The 14,151-nt window shown below is 37.5% G+C and overlaps 1 protein-coding gene across 2 annotated transcripts in view; it reads left to right on the top strand.

Annotated features, from left to right (window-relative positions):
• ATAD2B (ATPase family AAA domain containing 2B) overlaps positions 1–14,151 on the top strand; it is a 76,689-nt gene that overhangs the window by 9,783 nt on the left and 52,755 nt on the right. For both annotated transcript variants that reach the window (XM_058836749.1, XM_058836751.1), the window contains exons 2-8: positions 5,661–5,815; positions 7,270–7,316; positions 8,332–8,485; positions 10,540–10,642; positions 11,179–11,287; positions 12,460–12,576; positions 13,558–13,633. In XM_058836749.1, coding sequence (XP_058692732.1) covers positions 5,661–5,815; positions 7,270–7,316; positions 8,332–8,485; positions 10,540–10,642; positions 11,179–11,287; positions 12,460–12,576; positions 13,558–13,633 — 761 coding nt within the window. The remainder of the gene's footprint in view (positions 1–5,660; positions 5,816–7,269; positions 7,317–8,331; positions 8,486–10,539; positions 10,643–11,178; positions 11,288–12,459; positions 12,577–13,557; positions 13,634–14,151) is intronic.

A 14,151-nucleotide genomic window follows, 5' to 3' on the forward strand; every position in this document is an offset into this window, starting at 1 on the left:
CCCATTTCAAGAAGTTTGCATGAATTGGTAGGAGAAAAGGCAGACCACTTGTTTTCACCTGTGTTTTAAAAATAAGAATCCAGATTAATATTCTGGGACATCCAAGAAGATGTGTTGTTAATAAAAAGATGTATTTTAAATTAGAGAATAGAAAATTAGAAATAACCAGGGGACCTGGATTTAGTTTCTCCATAGTCAGTAAAAATAATCAAGATTGAGACCTATCTGAAATGATTGTGTTTTCAGAGAGTCAAATGAAGTGGAAAAAGTTACATTTATATATATTAGAAGCTAGGATTTAGCTAAAGTTAGAAGCAGACATTTTTGAAAACCTGTGTCTGAAACAGATTTTTTGAAAATGTTTGTTTCGCTATTTTAAGAGAAAGTAACTTTCAGGGTCTTTTGTGCTTGTTTATTGTGTTATAAAGAAAAGCTATTTGTACATTTAACAAAATGCAGAGAAATGGGATTGTTTAGCTGAAGATTGAATATCAGTGCATCAATTTCATGTCTTAGACATGGGAAGAGGCTGTAGGAAAAACAGTTGCTGCAGCAGTCAAGAGAGTGGGTTGCAAAGTTGCCTGAGTGAGGAGCGGTGAGCAGTGGTGCGAGTGTTCAGGGTGCGGCAGACACTCAGCAGGGTGTGCCCCACAAACCGTATGGCGAGGACAGCAAGTCTGACCATGGTGGATAGCTCAGATATTCATGTCTGCATGCCTGTGTCTGAGTACAGACAAACCTGTGGCAAACCAGACGGAGTCCTCTTCAGAAATTGCAAGGTGTGGTTGTGGTTTGAATGTTATAAAATCTTTTGAGAACTCGGTGAACTTGTGTTCACATGCTTGGAGATGCCAGTATGGTTTGTATTCATCCTCTGTGTCCAAGTCTACTGGATTAGGATTATTTTGGGATGTTCAGACCAGCAGTATAGTGAAGAGTTCTTCGGTTATTCTGTTGGCCAGGAGATTCAACTTAAAGAACAGAAGAAACAAAATCCCCGTACCCTTTCTACTTCAAAGATGCTATAAGTAATCTTTGTATTTTAATTTGGGAATTAATCAAATGTCATTATTTAACTGGTTCCTGTGATACACCTGAAGGCATTGTCAGTGAGTACTCCCCTGCTATGTATGTTCTTCAGTCCTGCTGAAAGACTGTAATGGTGTAGTCACTGTTTTAAGAGGATAAATTGAGAACGAAAAGGTCAGTTTCATTAATTGATTTCTAGTTTGTGTTTTCCAAAACTTAGGGACTCTACATGTTTTAAATAAAGCTCTGTTAGTATCAAATTAGTGTTTTGAAATTTAGGGATGGATAGAGAAGAGACTACAGGTAATAATGTGTACTAGTGTATTTGTAGCTTGCTCATAGATGGGTATTAAACAGTGTTTCTCCTTTTCATACAAAGCAGAGAAAGCATAGAGATAATACACAGCTTTCTGTGTAAAAATGTTTTCTTGCTTTATTATTAATTTTAGCTTTTGTTTCTAGATATATCAGTATCATTGTTCAAGTGCCTTCAGTGAAGGTGTGTTACCAGTTTGCCTCACTGCTTCTGCCTAAATTGAATCTTAGGTCAACAGCTGATTTGTGGTATTCATTCAGGTCACATTCCATTTTACTCTTGAATCCAAGGATAATGAAGACTGTGTTTTGCCAGTCTAGACCATGGATGGTATCCTGTTAATGCCAGTTATTTCCTTACGCCTTATTAGCAAGAGTGCTTTCTGTAGGAGATGGTTCTGGTTGTTCTGGACCACAGCTGGACTTTGCTGGGTCTGTCTTTTCTGTTGGATCAATGCAGTTGCACTAAATTTTGTTTCTTTCTTTGTACGTTCTGACACTACGTAAAGTCATTTTTTTTATTCTTCTGTACTTGCTTTTTCTTTGTTGCTTTGGTATGCTTGAAGGCAATTTCTGACATGATTAAGATTTTATTAATTCATATTCTCTGCATTCTCTCAGCATGTGAGTGCGTTTGCTTCAGTGCCAGTGTTTCATTAGGAGCTTTGAGTTCAGTGCATTGGTTTCTACTTCTTCAATTGCATTATTAATTTCTTAATTTTTAAGTTTGATGCTTGTATCATATCTTTCTAGTCCCAGAACATTTTCATGATATCTACTCTGAAGTAATAAGTTTCTGGGTTGGAACTGAAGTGCTATTTTTAATCATTAAAGGTATAAATGGTTTGAGACCCAGTTCCTTGAGGGAGCAAGTTGAGTGCTGTGGAATCATTAGACCTGTTTAGCTATAAATGGGAGGAAGCAGTGGATAGACTGCTCTCTGTAACGGCTTCCCAAATTGAAATTAATTTCCTTTCTTGTTCTAGCGTATCCCAGTTCGGATAATCTCTTGAGTGTTATGAAAACTCTATCTCTGTATTTTACTGTGGGTAGTGAAGGTTCTGGATGGTAGTCTGATTTGATTCCCTAGAGCTTGAATTTTTAAGATTGTCTGTTAACTGGAAAATGGAGCTTGAATTCTTTGTAATATATTTAAAATTTCAGTGATTTCAACTTTCTAGAAGCTTTGTCAGTATTCATGGTAAAACATTTTCTGTGTTAGTGTATCTTACACAGCATGTACTCTAACAGGTTAGTGTTTGGACTTGAGTATCTTAAAATTTAACTTGCTTTGTACTTGCTGAGTTTGTGCACAGAGTTAATATGCAGACAAGTGAAGATCAGCTGAAAATAATAGCCTGAACAAAGAATAACCTAATTAAATAAGGCCCTTAATTGCTAGTCTGGTTCCTTAGGCAGCTGCAAGGAACTGATTGCACATGTGGTCACACTGACAGCCTGCTCTTCCAGTTTCTGAAGCGATTTGCCAGTATACATTCATTTGACAGCATTACAGATCTCAAAGATACTCTTTTTGTGTAACTTTTATGAATTTTGTGAATATTTGTACCAGAGGGAGCCTAAAGTAGTAGAATTTGTCTCCATTGCTGATATTTTGTTTTAACTTCCAGCTGACAGGATAAGATCCTAGCTGAACTTGAGACTTGGGACCAGAGGCAAGGCACTGGAGGAAATTCAGAGAAAGGTGATGATAGGGGACTCAGAGGAGTTCGGCTTTTTGCATGGAAAGGGGTGGAGGTGGAATACAGGAACCTGTGCATTACTAATTTCACTGCTGGCAAATAGCTTAATGTTACTCCTTGTAAAGCTTTGTTACATGCTGCTTCATCTTTCCTAGTTTCATTTTCTCTGTCTTGCTTAGCCGGTTTCAAACTGGTTCTGTGGCTTACCTTGAAACTCTGCTTCTATCCTGCGCAGGGGAGCTTGTGTAGTTTCGGAAAGTAGTTACTAAAATTGACCTAAGCAGGGTTGTATTTAAGTCCACAGGTAAACTGATGGCTGAATAAAGCAAAACGGATATGCACAAATACTTAGAGTGTTCAGAATATGCAGGCTATTAAAATTTTGTAAAAGTTGGTATTTTGTAGTTCCAGAGTGTTATGGAAAACAGCCGGGTGCTGCCCATTTATTTTACAGTGCTGTGCAGGTGTTCTGTATTTAGGAGTGGTGGTAGTTTTTATTTTTTGTAATTGTCTGATCCCTCAGTGAGGTAATTAAGATCACTGACAAGGTAGGAAGTTAATCTAACAGAAGGAAAGTGAGCTTTTGAAGCTTTAGTGATCTGGTCTGGTTTATGGGTGGATCAGATAGACATTGGAAGAAGATCCAAGGAGGTTGGAGCAATGCTGTGTAGTCAGGCAAGGGGGTGCATGGGCTCTCCTTGTGTCAGTGGTGCTGAGCTGTCTTGTCAAACTGTACCCATACATTTGGATTTCACTTTCTAAATACTGTGCTGTGATAGTCTGTCTTCCTTTCTTAAAAAAAACAAGCCTTTTATTTTTAATTTTCTTGGGTACATGACACGTGATGTTGAAGTATCTGGAGTACAAATCAGGTTGTTGTTAATAAACCTGGTGAACAAATGGGACTTCTGTCCTTAAACATCTTTTTGCGTTTAAGTAAAATTATTTCTTTGTTATAGTTCAAGTTCTTACTGACAATTCCTGGACATTAATATTTGAAAATGGGTTCTCTGTTCTTGCAATAAAGGATATTTAGTTTTTTACTCATAGAATCATAGAATGGTTTGGGTCAGAAGTAACCTTAAAGATAATCTAGTTCGAAAACATTGCCATGGGCAGGGATACCTTGCACTATCCCAAGTTTCTCAAAACCCCGTCCAACCTGTTATGTTCCCTTGAACACTTCCAGGGATGGGGCAGCCACAGCTTCTTTGGGCATCCTGTGCCAGTGTCTCATCACACTCACAGGGAAGAATTTCTTCCTAATATCAAGCCTGAACTTGCCATCTGTCAGTTTAAAACTTTCCCCCTTCTCTTGTCAATGCACGCCCTTGTTAAAATGTCCCTTTCCAGCTCTCTTAGAGCCCCTTTAGTTACTGGCAGGTTCTGTAAGATCTCCCTGGAGCCTTCTCAAAGATGAAGAGCTCCAATTCTCTCAGCAGCAATGTCTCCACAGCAGAGCTGCTTCAGTCCTTGGACTATCTTCATGACCTTCTGTGGACTCACTTCAACAGGCCCATGTCCTTCATAGGTTGTGGGCCCTAGAGCTGGATACAGAACTCCAGGTGGGATCTCAGGAGTGGGGAGGAGTCCCCTCCCTTGACCTGTTGCCTTTTTCCTGCTGATGCAGCCCAGGACACTTGGCTTTCTGGGCTGCAAGAGCACATTGTGAGGACCTTCTTGTCAAGCAGCACCTCCAAATCTTTCTTCTCTGGGCTGCTCTCCATCCATCCATTTTCCACCCAGCCTGTATTTATGCTTGGGATTGCCTGGGCCCAGGTGTAGGACACTGCACTTGGACTTCTTGAACTTCATGAGGTTTGCCCACTGGGTGACATCAAGACTGTTTTGATGAGCTAAAATTTGTAGCTAATAGAATCCTGGTTTTATGGTTTGCTGTGGTAGTTCACCTAAATAGAAGTAGATTCTCTGAAGTTTGGTGTCTGTCCATTTCTTGTGTACAGCTTTGAAGTAATCTCTTGGTATTATCTTTGAGTTTTTGTCTCTGTTATCCTGTGGTAAGTGCAATGGAAAAAATCCCCTTTTGGTACTCTTTAGGTGGTTAAAAGGTGTTAAGAGTAATATGGTTACTGTGCATAATGCTGTTAATGAACAGTGTTGGACATCTGTCTGTGTGCTGGACAGTTTGAGGGGTAGAACAAGGTACTGGAAAACTCTTCCAAGAAGGAAGAGTGTTTGTTCAAGTGTGTTAAAGATAAAGACATCATCAGTGGAATAAATAATTGCTGTGCTTTTAAGTATCTTAATTTTCCACAATGCTTTTCTCTCTCTATGGTGTTACTAGCTCTTTTGCAAGTAAGGTGAGAATAGCAGTGTCATGTATGATATATAAAAAATACAATGGGTTATAGAGGCAGTACTTGTTTAGAAATACAGGAAAACTATTATGGAAGTCTAATATTTGAAATGAAATATTTTCATAGCTTCTGGTAATGTTTTCAGAATAAACACTTCTAATATTTCACACAAGTTGATCACTAAGAGTTTAACAGAGACTTTCCTTACTTCCTGAGCTGAACTTTACTCTTTCTCTGCAAGGATATCTGCAAATGAGCCAATTAAGTATGATCTGATGTTTTTTTTTCTTTTCAGAAAGATGAAGGTAGTGATGCTAGTTTGAGTGACAGCCACATATCTCCTCCTGCCAAACGTACCTCAAAACATGCTGATCCTGTGTGCAAAGACAAATCAAAATCACGCAGTACTGGGCAGCGAGAGGAATGGAGCATCTCAACTGGACAGTCCAGGTAATTGGTGCCAAGAGAAGAAGGAACTCCAACCAATTTTTTCTGTGCTGTTATCCCACTTATGCTGTTTCTGCAGTCAGCTGCAGCTCAGGAGTGTACTTCTGAAGCATGTTATTTTCACACAGTTTTCTTCAGTTTAAGACCCCAGGAATGTGGGTTGCATCAGTTCTCTCATTTCTGTTTTCTTTCTATGCATATTTGTGCAGAAAATACAAAGTAATTTTATTTGATATGCAGTATGAATTTTAGATTTTTGATGCATCCAAATTTAGTAATGTAATTGGTATCTTTATGTACTCAAGCTGTAAGAAGACATGACATTTTAATTAGGGAATATGTGTTACCGTCTTTGGAGAATGGGTAATGGTCAAGTTTATTTGTATTGTTGTTCAGCCTACTAAGTAAATTTTACTGAATATAGCCTCAGTCCTTCCACATTTTTATAACTTGAAGCAGAAGTAATTAATTTTATTTTATAACTCTAATAGTATTTTACAAAGCATCCTTGTGTTCATAAGGTTCCTCACATGATTACAGGTAACTGTGAGACAGTTTGCACAGTATGTTCCTGATCCATGAACTTTCAGTTAATACTGATTCTTCTGTAGATATATATTTCATATTTATGTACATGTCAAAATAGTTCTTGCAATTATTTGTATGTAAGAGTGACTCTAAATCACTACTGGGCTGTTGACTGCTAGGATGAAGTTTGCTTAATGGCTTTGTAAATCTCAAAGTAGACCTCTTCTTATGTTAATTTTTCTCTTTTAAAACAGAATTAATTAAATCTAGCATATTAATGTACCATGGTGATTGGGAACTCGTTGCACCTTCTGTTTCTTTTGTTTGTAACAGTAGACTTGTACTGGATCTCCTAGAAATGTTCATGTACAAAAATAAAATACTTAATGCAGCTGGGAGAATTTAGACCATTGTGTCAAATGAAATTTGGCCAGGGTAATTAAAATCATATTGTTGCTTATTCAGAACCCACTGCAACATGTCTTTGCATCTGAAGTTTTATGTTGTTTCTGCCAAAATCCAAAGCACTGTGCTTAACAGTGATCTTGAGTCACTAAAAGTTTCCTAAAAGTTCTGTTACTTCTACTAGTTTATCCAATGTATTGAAATCCAAGGTTGCCTTTGGAGAGCTATACCAAGGTTCTGTTCTGAAATTTAAGGAGAGAATTAACAGGACAAGGGCATGAGGAAAGATTAGTGAGTTTGATCAAAGAGATGCTTAGTTGGGGGGATTCATATAATTGGTATTGAGCAGTTTTGTCCTTACTAAGGTCTTGGGCATGAAGCAGACTCTTCCAAGGCTATGTCTTGCAAAGGTTTTGAAATCAGAGTATCATGGAGCAGTTTACAGTCAAAGTTCTATTTTCACTCTATGCCTTTTGCTTGGCTAAAAAAAGGTAATGTTATTTGTGTGTCTAATTGTCTCCTAGGTTAACTTCTCAGACTGGTGCTACACTACCAAATGGGCGTAGCTTATGTAAGTGAATTGTAGCAAAACTTTTTGTATTAGCTTTTACATTAAACAGTTTTATGTCAGTGATTTTCAGTGGCATATGTTTGTGATAACTTTACTGATTCCTTTGATGGTTTTGACCGGAAAAGTTACTGCTCAGTTTTCTTCTGTTGCCTTCTTGGGTACTCTCTGTGGATATGGGGAATATTTTTAGATGAAAATCCATTTCTCTTCTCAATTCAGACCTCTTGGCCATGATCTCAATGTTTTCCTTAATTCCCAAATTACTGTTATGAACTAATTTTGGCCTTCCTCTCTCAGTTGGTCTCTTTAATTTACTTAGTCTCTTTGCTCATCTGAAATTTGGCCTTCTGTGGTTCTTAACATTACTTAACTCTATTGCTTTAGAGAGACCTGCCTTGTCTGCAGCTCCTGCTACCTTGAACAGTCTTCCTAAAAGCTTGTACCTTACAAACTTGCCATTTCATTGCTTATCTCAGCTAGAACCACTTTGTCTTTTATGTCCCTTTTTCATCAGTTCTGTCTTGTTTAATTTTGTGTTGACTCTATGTAAGTGTTATTTCATTAAGCATATTTAGTATTTTATTATTTATTGTGATGCCTGAGGGACAATTAGCAGTGGGATCTCTTTGTTTGGCACTGTACAGAGTAGCTGGTATAGATTTGCTTGTGAAGTCAATATGTTGTATCTGACCTTTTGATACTATATTTGAAAGATTAAGAATTGAAGCTGTGGGCCAAGTATGCTTTTTAGGATTGATGTTAACTTAAAAATATTGAATGCTTAATTGAATGCCAAATTTTAATAATAAAATAAGATTATTATCTAAGGAAATAAGCTTGAATATGCAAAAATAACTTTTAAAATAACTTGGATAGGAATTAAATACAGTTCTTCAGTTCATACTGTGCTTAATAACTTTTGATTTATTGTCCTTGCTAAGTATTCTCTTATTAATTCTTGTTTGTGAAAATGTTGTTTCCTGCATTTTGAAGTAGTAATACAAATTTCTCTTAGCTCTCAAAAGCCACCCCCTTCGAGGGGAAAAAAAGGGAGATGGGGACCATGCTTGCATAAACGGAGATATAGAAGTCAGAAAAAGTTGTCGGTCCAGGAAAAACAGATTTGAAACTTTGAATCAGAGTTTATTGTTTGATCAGCTAGTAAACAGGTATGTGGGGATACTACAGTTGTATTCACAAAGCACCTTAATGATTTTTAAAATTAGAAACCCCTGTGTTCCAGTGCCATGTCTGTGTTTTACTGTGGGAATGCATTGAGACAAGCTAGACTGTGGTTTGAGTTACAGCTGCATCTGTGCTGTGACTGCCATGGTATCCATGTTCTAAATGCAGAGTAACTTCCCAGGCTTTCATTGAGGAGTAAGTTACTCTGTGTTTACACCTGGATGAAGCTGTATGTTGGCAGTTACTGCAGAGTGCCTGGTGTGCTGTAAATCCACACCCTAGTTTGTTTCTTGGTAACCTGTTTATGTAGTGATACTTTAAATGTCATGTAAATTGGTGATTAGCAGCAGTGTTTGGAAGCTTTCTAGATTTTGCTTGTATGATTTTGATCATAATATATCAGAAGTTTGTAGCTTTCTTTTGTTTTTGTTTTTTACCATTTGTTAAAAATTCACATAGGGTGGGTGTCACTTTTTGACATTTACTGTGCAGACAAAGTAGGTCAGACAGGGAGTCATGGTCTGGTCTGAGCATAGGAATGGGAGCCAGAAATGCTTTTTTTGAAATACAATTTCTCTGTAGCCCTGGGCAGGTTACTTAATATGTCCTGATCTTCCCACCTGTAAAACAGGTTTTAGCTGTCATATCTGTGAGAGACTGCTTTCTCCAGTGCTGGAAAATGATTTAAACATACACATTTAATTGTCGAGTATGATCTTTATTTTTAAATGTATTCTGTTGAATCTTTTATTAATTTAATTTTCTATTTGAACTTAGTAACTACTTAGTATCACTTTGCAAACTTATATTGAGTTACATTTATTTTTCTAGTTGCAGTTGAATCTCTCTCTCCTTATCAAGTAGGAAAAGGTCTACCATGAAGGTTGTAATTTGATAAAATCATGGTACTGAAGTCTGTATATGAGCTTATACTGATAAAAGTGTGTCCCATAATCATTGGAGGTTTTTAAGAGCAGGTTAGACAAAAGTCTGTCAGGAATGATTTAGGCATTCTGCAGTGTGCTCTCACCTGGCAGAGCATGTAGGCTTTTCCAGGTCCCTTCCAACCCTATTTTCTTTGGTATCAAACTGCAGATGATTTTACTTGAAATAGTTCTGTCACACATGACAGATATTTTGGAAGAATTGTTTAAAATGGAGAGGAACTCTCATAATAAAAGCGTGACTTTACTGACTTATGTCACCAGAACTTCCACCGTCTTCTAGGCAGTCTTTCGCCCTTTAGATTTACTTTTAAACAGCATGAAAAAAAGGAATTGAAGGTTTCTGTCTTACAAATACTATACAAATATAGTGGAATTCCCGTTGAAAGCTACTCTAATCACCATGGAGAGTAATAACATGGTCTTCAGGACAGGTGGCCAAATAATTGAGTTGACCTGGCTAATACTGTGCTGTTCTTTTGCTTGAGCAGTGAAGTGTCTTGGCCAGGGTTATCACTTATATACCACTGCTGTTTTGACAGCTGTTTACAAATACTCCAGATAATGAAAATGCTGACTAAATAGTAGATGAGAAATGGTAGAGAGTATTCAAATACTGAATGGTGAGATTCTAGATGTTACTGGTTTAACAGAAAGAAAATCCTTTATGTTCTAGTGTCTTTTTGGGCCAGGGTAAGACACAGTAAAGCTTATGGGGTTGAGGCATTAATTGCATTCCCGTTATTGTAATTATTATAGGTGAAAAGCTTTACTTCCTTTTGCAAATTTAATCTTACATGATGCCTAATCTAATGTCTCAGCAGTTGCAAATTTATATGCTACAATTTATACTGAGCCAAATTCTTTTTAAAAGTTTGTTAAAATACTACTGTCTAATTTGAACCCCAAACTTTCATAACATCAGCATTTCATCTTTTGCATACTACTTAGTTTATACCCTTTCAGTTTTAGTATGGTTAGGTTTGTAGTTAATTGATAGACAACTTAAGATGTTGAATGCTATGTCTAATGTTCTGCATATTCCTGTTTTAAGACTGATTTTTTTTGTGTGTTAACTGTTGCATATATTTTAGTACTGCTGAAGCTGTCCTACAGGAAATGGATAATATTAACATCAGGAGGAACAGGCGATCTGGGGAAGTAGAACGGCTGCGGATGTGGACAGATACAGAATTTGTAAGTGCAGAGTTTACGAGATCTTGGAAAAGTCATATCACAGCAAATGTCTGTTTTTGCAAATACTATACATTTGTCTGTAGCTCTGTCTAAAGGTTTGTGATTTTCTTCAGTGGGTAACATTAAAAAACATGGTAAACTAAACAATGATAATCTAAAATTCAGAACTAAATTAGTGGATATGCTTTACATTGTTTTCTTTGTTGATAAATTCATTGTCATGCTCTCATGATGTGTTGTGGTGGTTCTTTGGTTTGAAGCATACTCTGGTAGCCTGGAAGCAGGACCAGCGACTGTCATCTGCTTTTTTCATGAAAACTTGATACTGATGTTACTCTGCATTAGATGGACTAGATACTGAGAGATTTACTTTAGCATCTATTAAATGAGACTGCTTTTGTAGTATACCTATGGAGAGCTCTGCTGGAAAAACACTTGAGGGCTAAAGATTGTGTGGAGCATTACTTAATGCACTGGGACTAATACTGAGTGACATAGGACGGTACTGATGGGAGTGCATGTGAATTTTATTCCAGGAAAACATGGATATGTATTCTCGAGTGAAAAGAAGGAGGAAATCACTGAGGAGAAATAGCTATGGGATTCAGAATCACCATGAAGTGTCCACAGAAGGAGAAGAAGAAGGTATGGGTGGTAAAAAATTGTGGGGGCTTGTCCAAAATACTTAAAAAATAAAGTTCTCTTTCCCATAAGATAGCAATATATGGGACTACAGAAAGCAGAACAAAGACTGGTTTCTAAATGTTTGTATACTGCATTTCCTTCCTTCTGTTTTTTGTAACACTAAGTAATTGGAGCTTTCCTTACATTCCCTGTAACAATCCTTTGGTGGAAGTCAGGATGTAATGAATGTAGTCTACAACTATGTGTGTTCTAACTGACTTGATGTTTCTCACGTGCTGAGTGGCAATTACCAGAAAGAATTTGTAATAGTTAGGCCTGCATCCTTCCTTTGGGGGCAGGTATTAATTAAAGTCTGCTTTCTGTCCGTTGACATTTTAGAAGGCTTGTAGGTGCACAGCTGTATTTGAAATTCTACTTTCCTTTAAAAATTTGAATGAAACTGGTCAATGGGTTCAAATATTACCCAGAAAGAAGGGATTGTGCCTAACTTTGATGGCCTGATTAGCATCATGCTTGTCCTCCTTAAAATTCAGACTTAAACTTCAGGTCATCTGTACAGGTTTCAGCATACTGTATCTCAGTTTTTAGCTAAAACTGCTGTAGAGGGTATGGTTTGTCCCAATGAATAAGAATGCAGTCCTAGTTCAGATACCCATGGATGGAAGTTCTGATCCTGTTAACAGATGGGCCTAGGTTGTACCTTTATGCACAAAGTATATGAAGTGTATTTCTGTGTTCTTTGCTTTGTGTAAAAATGATACTGTGAATCATAAAGTCATACTTATTTTCATGCTGTGTCAAATATTTGATTTATTGAGGCTCCTATGGGAAAAGAGAAGAAAGGCATTATCCTTAATTAGAAGGATACTTATTGAAGGAAAAGTACAGTGAGTAGAAGTGATATTTGAAGTATTTTACAACTAAAGCTGTTTTGAATGCATTTATTCTTCCTTCTTTTGCCTTTCCAGAATCTTGTGTAAAAAACTAGAAGGAAATTTGACAATGTGCTTTAGATTTACCATGGTCTTCAAATTTCCAGTGATTTGCCATTTAGTGTTAATTAATAAATGGGCAGTAATTCTCAGTGACCATTAAAATGTTAATTTTTTTAGGATGAATATAGCTCTGATGTGAGGTGGAAGTGTTCTGAAAATATTTTTACCCTCCAACAGAGTCTCAGGAAGAAGATGGAGATATAGAAGTAGAAGAAGCTGAGGGGGAAGAAAATGATCGGCCATATAATCTCAGACAGAGAAAAACTGTTGAGAGATACCAGGCCCCTCCAATAGGTGAGGAACCAGACAGTGCTTGACCTGCAGGAATACCATCCATGGATGTGGGGAGGGAATAGTTGTATGGCTGCTTCTCAGTCCTGACAGAGTAACAGGGGTGCAGCGCTGTGTGATTTCCATCCTGACCTGTTGTGGGTCACCATGTGGATGGGACTGCTGAGAACCAGTCTGTCAGTTTGTCAGTGGTGGCAGCATTGCTGCCTCATTGAACTCTGCAGGTGCTGCCCTCTGCTGTGCTCAGGGTTGGGGGTGAATGGGGTTTAGGTCAAGAAATTCTTGGCAAGTAGCAATCTAATAAATTAGGTGATTACATAGAAAAAATAGTTACTGTTATGCCTGCTTCTCTTCTTGAGTGGTAAGCCTAATTCATAACTGTGGATAAATGGCATAGCAGCAGTTATCACAAATGAGAAATCTGAAGTATTTCAGTTGGAAGGATTCTACAGTGTTCATAAAGTTCAACAGCCTGACCGCTTCAGGGCTGACAAAAAGCATGTTATTCAGGTCACTGCCCAAATGCCTCTTATGAGAGGCTTGGGGCGTCAACCACTTCTTTAGGAAGTCTGTTGCAGTGTTGGACCACTCTCTCAGTAAAGAAATGTTTCTTCCTGTCAAGTCTGAGTTTTCCCTGATGCGGCTTTGAACCATTTCTGCAAGTCAGGGTGTCATAGAATACAATTTCTCTTATAGAGAACTGCTGTGGTTTGTTTGTTCAGAGAAATTTCAAGACATCCCATATTATCAGCTATGAAGAGGCTTCTGTATGGAGTATAATGTTCTGCAGATAAACTCAAACACAGCTCTGATAATATGAGGAGGGTGAGGATGGAATTTCTGTGCCTGCATCAAGCCAAGTACAGGGATAGTGACAAAGCCCCCTGAGAAACAAGCGATAACCTTATTGATGAAAATTGATAATGCAGCACTTCTGTACTGCATTTAGATTAGTTTATTATTCTTTTGTAATTGATTTTACAGTTCCAGCTCATCAAAAAAAGAGAGAAAATGCGCTGTTTGATATTCACAGATCTCCTGCAAGAAGAAGCCATATCAGGTAAATGTCAGTCTTTCAGTGTGTGGATGTTTGCTTTCCTTTAGTACATTCTGATAGGTTTTGATTTTCAAACCATTCTTGAGTGAGTTGCACAGTTCATTCATGCATGTGAGTGAGTCTTGAATTGTATCATAAATTCAGATCCTGATCAGCATCCAGACAGGAGTGTCATGGCACTGTCTAAAACCACTAGAAGCTTTGTCCTAAACAGAATGGAAACAGGTGTGCTACAAGTACTGGAAAGAATTCTGCATGACACACTGTAGGTTTCTCTATAAGGCTATATGTTTAATATTTAAATCCAGTGCATCAGTTTAACAAATATCCCCTTTCTGTTCTGCAAAACTCAGCAAAGCAGGTTAATATTTTTGTTTTCTTTCAGTTCTGATTTCATCCAAGAATTATCAACAATTTAATAAAATATTTAGCAAGCATAATTTTTGACTCTTATGTTTTGTGTCAAAGAAGTCTGGAATGTACCAAGTTGTCTTGGAAACTGTCGGTAGGCTTTATGTAGC

The sequence above is a fragment of the Poecile atricapillus genome, chromosome 3 (assembly GCF_030490865.1).
Source record: "Poecile atricapillus isolate bPoeAtr1 chromosome 3, bPoeAtr1.hap1, whole genome shotgun sequence".
NCBI lineage: Eukaryota > Metazoa > Chordata > Aves > Passeriformes > Paridae > Poecile > Poecile atricapillus.